This window comes from Amblyomma mixtum, chromosome 6 (genome assembly GCF_055824585.1).
Source record: "Amblyomma mixtum isolate Tamu chromosome 6, ASM5582458v1, whole genome shotgun sequence".
Classification (NCBI taxonomy): domain Eukaryota; kingdom Metazoa; phylum Arthropoda; class Arachnida; order Ixodida; family Ixodidae; genus Amblyomma; species Amblyomma mixtum.
The window spans coordinates 79,952,050-79,965,581 of record NC_143017.1 but is presented as its reverse complement, the minus strand read 5'-3'; the positions used below and the strand labels follow the sequence as shown (position 1 = coordinate 79,965,581).

At 45.8% G+C, this 13,532-nt stretch overlaps 1 protein-coding gene across 1 annotated transcript in view; it reads right to left on the bottom strand.

The window, feature by feature from the left end:
• Nucleotides 1-4,247: 4,247 nt before the first annotated feature.
• The window catches only part of LOC149339494 (endothelin-converting enzyme-like 1), a 29,955-nt gene continuing 20,670 nt past the window's right edge, over nucleotides 4,248-13,532 (bottom strand). The window contains exons 8-10 of the mRNA XM_089550933.1: nucleotides 11,783-12,108; nucleotides 8,201-8,565; nucleotides 4,248-4,474 (exon numbers count right to left, since the gene is read on the bottom strand). Coding sequence (XP_089407059.1) covers nucleotides 4,248-4,474; nucleotides 8,201-8,565; nucleotides 11,783-12,108 — 918 coding nt within the window. The remainder of the gene's footprint in view (nucleotides 4,475-8,200; nucleotides 8,566-11,782; nucleotides 12,109-13,532) is intronic.

The following is a 13,532-nucleotide window of genomic DNA, read 5'->3' as shown; positions in this document are numbered from 1 at the left end:
CTTATATAAGGTTAGCTGCTGCTATATATTACTGTAGAACCAGTAGTGTCGTAGTGAAGTGTCGGTCATCGCGTCGTTCATTTCTTCTTTACTTGCTTAACGCTGCTGCCAAGGACTTGTCGTGTTGAGTTGAGCTGCGGTAAGCTACTGGTGGGGTTAATCTTGGGTTACTTAGTTGCTGCCGCTGGTGACACGACAGTCAGGCGCTACACGGGTGACATTTTAAAGTGCTTTCCAGGGCCGCCTTGAGCACTCTCGACCATTGGGCAAAAGGGCCTCTCGTGTTGGGCCAGTACTAAGGGGCAGTCCCCTATAATGAAGTAGATATTCTGTAAAGGAGCAATTACTCTTTAGCATTCACCCAAGAGCAGCCATACGTCTCTAGAGAAAAGCTATACAGCTTCCACAAGAACTTCCTAATTGAAACATTTGTCCTAGTCCCAGGTCCCAACCCCAGACCACCACCTCACCCTAATAGATCAGCAATTTAAAGTGGGAACCGTATTCCCCTAAACTTTAGACCAACATAGTTCCCACTTCGATCAACTCGCTTTCGTTTGTACCATAAGCTAGAGCCCGGTTAGTTCATTTGATAGAGTGACTTCCCTGGTGAGGCGGTGGTCCCAAGCTTGAACTCGGACCAGGACGCACTTTTCAGTTACGAAGCTTCTGCACAAGCTGTACAGCTTTCCTGCGCAGCCATATGGCTGAGCTTGAGTGAATGCCAATGAGTAATTACTCCCTGATTACATAGCCTATCGTGTTTCTGCTAAGCTTTTGGCTTTCAAAGCCCTCTGCGGTGGCTACTCGACATTTATATCAATAACTGCCAGCTGTATTAACTGAACTATTTTTCAGACTAGTTTCAGAACTCCTGTTGTTGGCTCACTTTCCTGAGACTTGAAAAGCTTATTTTAAATCAGCGGTTCAAGGGGCAACGCCAAGCATAATCTCGGCGCCAAGATCCAAGTTGTTATCGAGCCGAATTGAAACGAGAACATGCATACGCTTTATTTTTCTACTGTGGAGCGCTTGCACATAGCTGGCGAGTAAAAATATACGAATAAAAAAGCTGAAAGTAAAAACTCATAACGTCCTCCTCTGCTTATAGGCACTTTTCTTGATTCATTTCGATGTGCTATTATCTGTTGGCATGCTATGCAAAAAAGCATAATCGGAGACGACGACGGCTGAATGATCATGCAGATGAGGCAAATTCGCCTTGGGCCTCCCCAAGCACACAGAAGCTAACTTTAACTGTAGATGTAAACACTTGGAATACACTGTTTGCGACCAACACCACCGCGATTCCCATCAAGAACTTCGGCCGCCATACAAGGTTGCAAGTACACGTACATCGGATGAAATTCCTGTATATTTCGAGATAGATACACCAGGTGTTTCAGGGAAGACATTAAGGCTTTTTGGGGTGCTCTTTGAAAGCGCATGTATTTTGGCATGATGTAGACAAAATTTAAACGCAGCCAAATACTTATAACGATACCCCAGTTATCTGGTGTCCGCCAACACTGGCAATACTAAGTTTAAAAAGCTTATTTATCTCAAAAAGACCTATTTTTCAAAAATTAGTTAGTCTTCGCTGAAACACCTGGTATATGATCCCGCAGCATCGGTGCCCGCCTTCCACCAACCGAAAACACTCGAATTGACATTGTGTTCATTCACCAAGAGCTCCAAGCGCGAATCTCCTGAGCGTTCTCCACCAACAGGGCCCGATGGATATCTACATGAAACTTCACTTCCTTGCCTTTGCCCTCTGGCTACCGAGCCACATAATTATGTACTCCTCGCTGTCCTCCACAACACTGCCAAATCAGCTGAAAAGAAGGAGCATTCTGACTACTCCATTGACAAAGGTCCCTAGACACATCTTGTAAGCTTGTGGCACTGGCTAGTAGAAGACGCGCAGCTTATGCCAGGACATGGGAGGGTTCCATGAAAGGCACTCTTCTATCGGCACAGTAATTGCTTTGGTATCTGCAGAAGAACAAAAACATTGTCACAGACTGGCATGTTCCCTTTTATTAGATATCAAGGATTTATTTGACAATGTTCACCGCAATGCTGCATCCGTAGGTGCCGTGATGAAACACGCTGTCATCAAACTTCATGAATGGATCGCAAGAAGCGGCGTGTGGATATAAATTTTTTTTGTACGAATAAAATGTCAGTCCTCCAGTGAAATATCAAATAAGTGCTGACGAATTCAGAATAGCATGTTTATTATCGCATGCTGAAGCACTGAACTTTGTTGACGTATGAACTAGTAAGCATCAACGCCAAAGTTTTTGTTCGAAGCATAAGTATAGCAGGCTAAAGAATTCTTCACACTTCAGTACGTACCAGTTTGAAATGAGAAAAGGGCAAGACATAATCCATAATTTTTGTTAGGATTCCACGTTCACGTGTTAACTAGGGAAGGCAACAGTCGTGGTGCTGTTTTTGCATGCCCTGCTACATCAGCTGTGACACAATTTGTGGCCGCATTCGCCATACATGGGCGTGACTAACTCAACGCGTGTACAGTTCGACGGCACGTGACACATCCCCGTCATAAGTCGCGTAAAACTTCCATATCCGACGACGCCAAATGTAACAAATAAAACGCCGTCAAAGCGGACAGTATTTCCTTCTGTCATCATCCTCTTACGTAGGATCTCTAGAGCTCAATAAGGCACATTACATCTCATGATCTGCGGTGTTTATGCCGAAGCTTCAGCTAATATTTCCAATACATGCTCTTCACTAACTTCACTTCGCTTCACTAACAACTCAGAATGATAGTCCTGTATCCCTCATGACTGCAGTGAGCGAAGTACTACAAAACTAGACGCTTAATCACTGTCTACCCTTGACAACACAGATTATCAAGCTAGTGAATTCCCTGCGGCTAAATATTTAGTTTGTCTAAAATATTAAACTCTCTGAATAAACGAAATACATGGGAGACTTTTTTTTGCTTGCTTATCTCTTTCCGCATTAGCAACACAGACAGCGGTTGAAGACATTTAGACGTCCTTCTGTGTATCATTCTACTGTACCACCGTGTTGTAAAAAGGAAATATATTCGATTAGTTTTCAGAATGAATTTTTCAATCCAACTCTAATATTAAACATTGTAATTGCAAGGTATAAATGGAAGCTACGCACAGCTTTGTGATGCCGGATAATCTTCATAATGATGAATGATCGTGACACACCTTACTATCCTATAACCAGTGGCACAGCAATAATTACAGGCAGCGGCGCATGCCAGTGTAGTCGTACTTGTGTCCGCAAATAAAAAATACATAACGTTCGTTGGACTGCTGGCTAATGAGGTTTAGCGCCCGTAAGCAACTGAGGCAATTAGCGACGCCGTATTGGAGGGCTCCGGGAATTTCAACCCCCTGGGGTTCCTTAACGTGCACTGACATCGCACAGTACATGGGCTTCTAGCATTTCTCCTCCACTGAAATGCGATCACCGCGGCCGGAGTCGACACCCGCGTCTTTCAGGCCAGCAGGCGAGCACAATAACCACTGAGCCACCACGACAACCTAAAATCTGTGAGGTAAAACATATGCATGAAAGGAGCCAGGATTCGAATGGACGATCAATGCCCAGCGCCGAAGCATTTCTTGAAATAAGTCTTTCAAGTCACAACGCATATTCAGAATCAGCACTGCGTCTAAATAATTAAATAACAAAACAAAAAGCGACTGCATCGAAAAAGTCAAACCAGTAACGCAACAGTCGTCCAAAGCGCAGCCCTTTCTTACATCACCAATTACACCAAAAGACGTTTGGCATAATTATGTACTTCAGAAAAACTGAATAAAAGAAAGAAAAATGCATTAATACGCTTCAAAATCTGGCAAACGTGCACACTCCTCTTCGTCATATACTGATCTAAGAATCTTATTTTTATATTTCACGCTATAACTTAGGAAACATTCGACAAGGAACACAAAGTTGAGGACTATCCGCGTATGCAATTTAACTTGCCTGCTAGCTCATCCGTTCAATAGATCTAAACAAACAAAAACAAACATACCATCTAAGCAAAACAGCGATACGTCTTCCTAGACAATCGGTGCTCCCCGCCATAAATAGTCATGCGCGTGCGACAAAGTCGTCACAGTCCCACCGACGAACATCAAGATGTAACCTGTACATGAAGCTGTCCATATATGGCGGAGGACAACGTAACCTGCAGCCGTGCAAGGAGCGTATGAACACCGGTGTTAGGCGTTGAGGAAGTGGCATTTGTTGGCCGGGTGCATGGACGACCCGCCTGAGCAGCTGAAGGCACGCGCGAAGGGCTCGAAGTGTCGAGCGGCCGCATTGCACGCTGGTGACCAGCTGCTTCCTCGGCCATCTTCTTCGCACAGGATGTGGCACATGGTCAGGAAGAAGACCTGCTCTCCGGTGTACCGCTCCATGCCACTTAGCCGCACGTCGGTGCTGTTGGCTGTCTGCGCGAGCGAAACAGATGCAGTCTTAACCCCTTGCGCTTAATATACGCGACTTTGCAAGTACGCTTAAAGGTCCTTACACAATAAGGGGATACTTGGAGCCCGATAAAAGGGAGACACTCGCGTAAAGGCGTAAGCCGCTACTGCTTCCCATGGGAGTCGTTTCCGTGTGAATGCAAGGCATAAACTTCGAAGCGGTCTCTTTTATTCAATATTCTTTTGTCGAAGAAACCTCATCGTTGTATCCAGCAGCGCATGCATTGTTAAGAGTGCGAGCCTTTAGAGAATACAGCGTATTCTAAGCCCAAAGCTGTCAGCATTCATGAACTGTGTAACTGACACCTGTGTCTTACCTATGGCTGCCATGTATGGCCGACTCATATGGCTGCCATGTCTTCGAGATAGCACGATGACAGGAAAGTCAGTAAATGTAAATAATTTGAGGAAAAGGTGCGCAGTCCAAACACTGGCAACCAAGATATCTGTACGGTTCATTTTCTTGAGCGCTTCACTTTCACCGGATTTTTTCTGTGATATGCTTTGTAATGATAAGAAAATTCCTAGAGAGGCACCAGCAGAATATGGGGAAGGTTGCGCTACAAGTATCCGAGTTTTCCGATCACCAATCGGCGGTGCTGTTTGAGGATATTCGTCGTAGCCAGTAACTTGCGGCCTCCATACTTTTGTGGAACACTATTCCGCTGCTTCCCACCTACCCAGGACACGAAGTACTGAGGCACAATCATGTAAAAAAAAACGTAATGAAATTCCTCAGTCTACCTACTGCTTTCTTGAATACGACGACTCCTTCCACTGCTCTCTTTTTTTAGCGAAGATCAATAACGACCGCTACAGCAGGGTGCATTCGAAGAGCACCTCGTAGTGAACTGCTTGCTTGTATTTAATAGTCGATTCTTCGCAAAAAGAGGGCAATAAGTAGAAGTCCTTACTGTAATTCACTGCACATACACTACGAGCCTCATGTGGCGAAGCTAGCCGAAGATCGGTGCCAAAGGATTGGCATAGCAGCGAGTAGGTTGGCGTTTCGGCAATGCTTAGGTGGCACGTTATGCCAAGAACGAAGCCAACGATCTCAGGACTATAATCAAGCGCAAGGAAAGCCCCTTCCTGCAAACCACTGTCTTTGTACGCCGCCGCCAGGTGTTCGAGCTCTACGCCACATGAGTCGTGTTTAGCACTGAAAAATGTAGTCGACGCCCACGAAAACCGCGTACGCAGGACAAATACAATAATATAAAAAATATAAGTTCGGGACCCTATGTAGACAAAAAAGACGTACGTCTTTAATTAACCTGCACGGAAAGACAGCACATTTGTGCAGGGTAGAAAAAAAAACAGGGCTGACACGAAATCTAGTGTGCTAATCGAAAGCGCTCATCCGATATTGGATGAGGCAGCTTCAATCACGCAAACCGATAAATGCGTCTATAGCTAAGTCCAAAGCTGTGCATTTTTAAATATCAATCAATCAAATCTTTATATCAAACATAATACGAAGTGCGATGTTTGTAGCAAGAAGAGAAAAAAGGCGCACGTAGCGGCTTGAAGAAGTTTCTACTTCCAGTATTGCCCCGACAGGGTAGTACAGAGTTATACAAGACAGACGCGAAAACGTAACAGTGACAAATATAAAAGCAAGATTAGTGTGGAATAATACAGTTTCTTTTGGAGGAGGAGAATTAAAGCAAACCAAAAATCTTTCTATCATGACTTACACATCACTTATGGGGAAGCAAAAATAATCTCATAGAAGTACTGCAAGTTCTTGCCATACATAAGAAAGAGATTCTTACTTGCACCAAACTTATTCAGGGTTGCATGCAGTATGCGCCTAAGCGCCTAGAATGCACAGTTTGCACCTGCTCGCAGCAGGTTCCCATATTCATGATGCCGTGTTGTGTAGCAAATATGACCTTCTTGTACTCAGTGCTTTCAGAGAGGAACGTAACATTTTGCTGTGCACGCAAACCGTAGAGGTTTAGAATGCAGTACTCATACATCTGATTAACTTTCACAATTTGGGATTAGGAGAACAATGACTTTGAAGGGAATGAATACGGAACATTGGTTATACCTGGTAATGCATCTTACTGTAGAAACAAAAGCTTGTTAACATTTGTCTCTCTGCTGGTGCCCCATACTAAATTGCAATACTTTTCATGCGATTGAAACAGATCCTTATCATAGTATTTCATTCACCCTCTAAGGCTCCGACAACATAGACTTAATAATTTCGTCAGTGATTTGATCCTATACCTTTTAAAAGGAAGTGACTTTGCTCTTAAATGCTTGCTACATTATCATTCAATTAGTTTTAGTTAAAACTTTAGTTTAGTTTTAACCAGCCTTGTGTGCTGTTGTGTGCAAAGGACCCCTACTGCACGAGCTAATTTCGTTTGCAAATATCCGATGTGGTCGTGGGACCGCATGGTGTAGCTAAAATGGACACAGAGTGTTTTCCGGAGATGGTGGTATCATCCACGTATCTCATATATTCAATCTGCTTATCGATCTTCACCACGTCGTTTATGTATGTATTAAAGAGAAGTAGTCCCAATATGCTGCCCTGAGGCACTCTAAGTGACCAGCACGTTGACCGGGTTTCCTTTCAAATACACAAGTGCAGTTTATCGTTGCGGCTAGTGAGTACATGCCGCTTTGTCTCCATTAGGTACTGAGGACGGTCTGCCATCACACTTTCCTCTTTTGTATCAGACCTCTCAAAGCGACAAGATCTATACAGGTGAGCACAGGTGACGGAAGACCACGACCACAGCGATGACAGCGCAATCCGCGGAGCTGCAGTTCATTTGCACACCGATAGCGATCATCCTGATCATTATCATAGTATTTCATTCACCCTTTAGGGCTCCGAAAACTTAATGAGTTCGTAAGTGATTTGATCCTATACCTTTAAAAAAAAAAGTGGCTTTGCTCTTAAATGTTTACTACATTATCACTCTATTAGTTTTTTTTTTGTTATTAACGACAGCCAATAAAGCTGTCTAGAACAAGAATATGTTTTTATCGTATATAAACGAAAGCAGTTTAGTGAACGAAAGTTCACCGTGGTGCTTACAACAACGGCGAAGTCGAGATGATATGTAACAAGCCCATGGTTGTAGGCGCTGTTCCATTGTCACCCGTCGCAGTCAGAAGCGGGAATCGAAAGCAAAATAAAGGCTAAATGTCCCATAAGCGTTTCCCGCAACTTGCCACTCTTATTTCGCACCGACGCCATTCGTGTTACGCCCCGAATTCAAAAAGCCCCGCCGTTCGCCTTCGGTAATAGACGCATCTGCTCATAAGAAGCGAGTAAAAAAAAAAAAATCGCCGACAACATTGGTGTGTCGACAGTGAACGCCGGAGCCACCTCAGCGACATTTTGAACGATAATTTTTTTTTTTTAAGCTCGCTCCCTCTGTGGTTCAAAAGTGGGAGCGTTCAGACATTGTCGCTGTTGGTGCTCTCGTAAGCAGCTACACCTGCCGCCAAAATTAACAGCTTAATAATGAGTCACTTGAGCTGACTGATCTTAACTATCGGTTCTGTAGAAACAGCGGAAAAAATCGACGGTGTGAATAGGCACACGTTGCGGTGTCTGTAAGCGTCCCTTCCTTGACACTCGTTTTCACTCCCCCGTTTCTGCAGCTACAACATGAACCTTTTAGCTCAAACCAAACTTCACTACTACATGCCACTTACTAGCTCAACGAAGGCGGCGTGCGCAACTTCCAGCGCCGGCAGGTAGGGAAACAGAGAGCCTTTGTCAACGTTGCTGTCGGGGCAGTCTGCTGCCTGTGCTAGACGCGCCGACTCATTGGCCAAAGGCAAGTGGTTCTCGGTGGCGTCCTTGATCTGCGCGACGGCGTCCGCCCCGTTAAGCAGGCTCTGCGCCAGCAGGAAGCCCAGCCCGCCGTAGAGCATGGCCGCTGTCCCGTCGGGGTAGTAGAACGGTGACCGCAACGCCCCGCTGGACACCTCGACGAGGCCCAGCGCCGGGTTGTAGGGTGTGAGCTGCGTTGTGTCAGGCAGGTATATCCGGCCCACGACAGCGCGCTTATGCCTGCGACGCAACACATGTTGAAGGAGGAACGTTACGAAAAAGGTGCAATTGTATGATCATCAATCTCATTTGTCGAAAGGTCGCTAGCACTGTCTGACTATTGCACTACCAGAAGGCAGTTGTGTTGACTATTGTGTGTTGGCTCTTGTGTGTTGGCTCTTCAACTCATCGAATTTTTTATATTGATTACTTTATAGGAGACATCATACGGGTGTAAATGACCTTTCTGTCGCAGTGTAACTACACCGAAATCCCGTGCGTTCTAATATCAACTAATGAGCTTTTTATGCTTCTTGTCTGCGCAGTGCGCGCTCTCGTGAACGTGGTTATGTCGTATAGCTAGATTTAGTTCCCGTGGGTCGAGTACGGAAACTCCTCGGTGCCGTGTTGAAAACAGCCTATGGGACGGGTCTGGGAGGGGAGAATATTACAGCTAACGCTCTTACTCCTCCACCCTGGGAAACTGGGGGAAAGGCAGAAGTTTTTAGGTCGATTTATCAGGGTCAGAAACAGGGTTTATTCATGCAACATGAAATAATGCATTACTTCTGCAGGAGAACTCTCCTAGTCCGTGCAGCGTACTTGGACAGCCTGAAGATTTTTTTCGCAATGTATTCTTTTGCATCTTTAACCTTGGTAGCTACCGCCTGAGGTGGAAAGGCCAATCTCGCAGCACAGCAATTAGCATCTGTGCCCGTTTGAGAGTTACACACGGTGTTCACAGATTAAAGGAGTTTCGAAGGCAAATAGACATTGGCCTGTGTCGATGGAGTTGGCGTACTCATCACGAAGAGATCTCTCTCATCTAAAACGGAGCAGTTATTAGCTAGAATGCATCAAAAAAACGAAACACAAGTGTCACCATCACCAGCCGATCTCACAAGTAAAATGCGTGCGTGGGCACCGACTTTAGGGCGCGGATACCATAGTCTACGCCCAACCACCATCCACTTCAGAACGCTGGCAACCCACCTTTTTTCGGTAAGAACGTACGAGTTTAAATTCAGTTCCTCGAAGATATTTAGATCTAATTTTCTCGGCGATAAAGGAGTCTTTTTCTGCCGAACAAACGCCGGCATAGCGAGAAAAACCAAAGGAATCAATTTCTACTGCGAGCAATGGATGATGTTAGCCTCAGTGTTCCTTCAATGGCAGCGCAAAAATAATTTAATGTTTCCTTACTCTATCCCCACACCATGAACCATATATCCTATATCTTCACGTTTACATCGCATGGGCACTGACAGCACGCACTCGCCCGCTGGACCTCCTGGATGATATTTACTCACGTTCCAGAACATCAGAGAGCGGCAGTTCTCTATTTCAATATAATACAACGTCCCCACGATATATCAAGAAACCACCTCCACATAAAAGTTATTGCTACAAAATAAATTGCTTCCGAATACAGCCCCCGTATTTCTTGCTTAAATATAAATTGCGACTGGTCGTCCTCTTCGCTATTCTCCCGGGTGGGGACGAGAGCCGAATAGGTGGGGTTAGAAGACGGCGGGAGGCTTAAAAAAACTTCATTTGGCAACGTTTCGCCTCTCAAGCACAAAATTCGGCGTCGCGAAAGAAGCCAGTGCACGCCACAGGCGAGGATAAGAGAATTCACGCAGCTTCCAGCCGCGCTCAATTTAATAACGGTAGCGTACTTTCAATATAAGGCACCTAAAACACCGACAAGTACATTGAACAATTTCGAACTGCTACGCGTGGTCTTGTTTCTTCCAGAGCGCTCTGGTCACGTCTCGCGCAGCAAGCACCGAGTCAGACGGCAGACAGCGACAACCAAAGAATTTCCCGCAACGAAGGTTCATGGCACTATCATAAACGAAGGCTGCCATCAGCTGCCATGCAACTCTTGCGGTGAGGATGACCACGAACAGAGCTCATTAAGTAGTATGAGGTACTAAAACTTGGTGAAGCCGAATTCGTAAGCACGAAGCCTTTCTTACCCGAATGTTCGCTCTGTTCGGTCAAAAAAATTTGGGAGGTCGTGGTCACCGCCATCATCATCATTTCCCGGCTAACGTCCACTGCAGGACCGAGACCACTCGTAACATTCTCAAAATGTCTCCGCTACTCCAGTCAAGGTCATGCTATCCTAGAAAACTCCCTAATCTCCACTGGCGACCTGCCCTCCCTGGCTTTGTTTTCAATACTTTGGAATGTTACCCTACATTCCTATTGGTTACAAGCACAGGAAAACTGGAAAAATATTTTTAGTTTCTACAGCTGCCACCACGAGCCATGTGGCGCTGAACACTCAAAATAACGGCGAGAGTTTTGTACTTTCGGCGCATCTCAGCGATTTTCTATGGCCGTCGGAAATAGTTGGTGTGGGAGCACGAAACAGTTTACCCGTGATGTTTTGTAGCGAGGAGAATGAGCCGGCCACAATAATTGTCATGTTCGTGCACAGCCTTTCGGGACTCTCTAGTTTTCCCAAAATTACAAGTGTAAACTATTCCCATTGAGTTACGCGGTACGTATTTGGCACAGGCGGCGAAGAGATGGCGCTAGTTTCAGTTGGCAAGTTAGCGGGCTGCCCAATCCTGAACCGCATTTGAGAAAGGAAAAGCATGTGAGTGCCGCCCGTGTGCACAGCTGGAGTCCCATCGGTATTTTTGCGAACTATCAAGTCGTTACGCTTTTAATACGTCCCAATCAGCAATATAATATTGCGCTCGTACCCTTTAATTTGTAATGCGACCGCAATAACCTCTTTCACATCCAATCCTTCAGGTGACTACTATATTGCAGAAGTGGCGGTGCTGATATAGCAGAATTGCAAAGCAGATACATTTCTGCTATTGTTGCGAAAGCAACACTACGCGAGTCGCCGAGCCATTTCGCAGAGCTTACTAAAGGCCATACTGCGCATGCGCGAGGAGCAGTGACGTCACACGGCGCACAGCTGCCGCGCCACTGCCGTCGCTGCGCGGGTGACTCAGAGGTGCCGCCTCCGCGCTCACCCGTTGCGCATGCGCAGTAGCGGCGCATAGGTAGCGTGCCGCACGCCGCCGCTGCCTCGCGCTCTCCATCGCCTCTCTCTCTCTCCTCGTTGCTTTCGCAATCCTTCAGGTTTAACCAGAGCTAAACCACAGCTAATTTTTCTTAGTATTCGTGTTAGCACTCCTAAAAGAATTGAAAATAAGCTCCTGCACCAATGACTCCAGCAAGCATGAGTCGGGATAAATGCTTTCCTCACAGGTTTCTGAGGGATCTCTGCAGGTGCTTGCGGCTCGACAGCCAGTGTCCGAAGAATCCTCGGCTGTTGTCCGGAGCGTCACCGTAGATTCGGTCGAGCCCCTCTTGGTGGGTGTACGTCGTTGAGGGCCAGATTACGGCAAGCATGTCTGCCAGCTCCTTGACGAGGACGTTGCGCATGTCATCCTTGAACCGCGGCACCATGCCGAACTTTTGAGTGGTCATAGACCGAACCAGGTACAGGCTGCGCGCAATGGTGTCCTTCTCGGCGTTGCTCAGGGAAGCGAAGTTCGCTGCCGCTAGCATCACGTTGTACGTGAAGCTGACCTGGAAAAAAAGAAAGAAAAAAACGGTCACCGCCTGCATGGGGGTAGATTTGTTTAACTTTCGGAAGACCGGAAAAGGCGCAAAACACCTCCAAGCATCCGAAGTGTGACGTACAGAGATAATATTTGTTCTCAGTGAATCGGGAGTGACAATCAGAAAAGCGCAGGTACGGTAGAGTTCAGAGCACATCGAAAGGGCGCTCAAGTTGCTGCATGCAAGTCCACGCCCTCTCTGTAGTAATGCGATAGCATTAGAATTATCGCACCCTAACCCCACCGATGCCCGGTGTCATGAAATTCGCTGATCGGTCGAGGGAGCTGCGCCTACGATATTTGGAAGCGTCCTATTTTGCAATTTAATACTTTGCGCTACAAATAAAAACTATGTTGACAGTCAGTAAAAGTCAATTATTAGCATTTAATTACCTGCTACTGTTCGCATAATATCCTCCATGACATGCAGTCACCTGAAAAAACCGTGTTGTGGTACTACAAGTGTGTGTGTGCGTGTGTGTGTGTGTGTGTGTGTGTGTGTGTGTGTGTGTGTGTGTGTGTGTGTGTGTGTGTGTGTGTGTGTGTGTGTGTGTGTGTGTGTGTGTGTGTGTGTGTGTGTGTGTGTGTGTGTGTGTGTGTGTGTGTGTGTGTGTGTGTGTGTGTGTGTGTGTGTGTGTGTGTGTGTGTGTGTGTGTGTGTGTGTGTGTGTGTGTGTGTGTGTGTGTGTGAGATAGATAGGAATCTGTCTCTCTCCGCAAGTTTGTGATTAGACGAAGCAGCTTTTGACGATACTGGGTGACATGGCTTTCATTAGCACACTGGAAAAGTTTTAGTAGATTGTTTTCTGCGGCTGGCCCTGACAGGTGTTTCCACCTTCCAGTGTACCTTTTTTGTTCGCCTCCAGTAGATTGCATTGAGTTGTGTGCAAACATTTTTGGTGATATTGGTTATGAAGGAAGCTAGCACTCACTGAAACCAAGGAGAACATACGGGATGTTCATCTGTTTTTAATCGCTAGCGGTAATGAATGGGAAATTATTGTTAAATTATTTCATGCATTAAAGATAACTGATTACAAAGTAGAATAAAAAAACTACATGGTCCCGCTGGATTTTGAGGCGTTATGTGGCGTTAATAAATACTACCGTACGTCGTCCTTCCCGTTATACGAAACGTACAGGCTACAGCCTGTTATTCGGGCGCGTGAGCTGCACGTGTAAGCCGCGTCCTTATTCGCAGCCGCAGACGCATTCCAGCTGGGTGACGCAAGGAGAATTGAGTAGGAATACCCTTTTACCCTTTTACTGGTCCTCTCAAAAAAGAGGTAAAAAAGCATAAAAGAGAGAGAGGATGCCTGGACCAGCAATGCTTTGCCAGGCTTAACGCCAATTCAAAATAAATGAAAAATAACTAAATGTTCCAAAGAAAAAA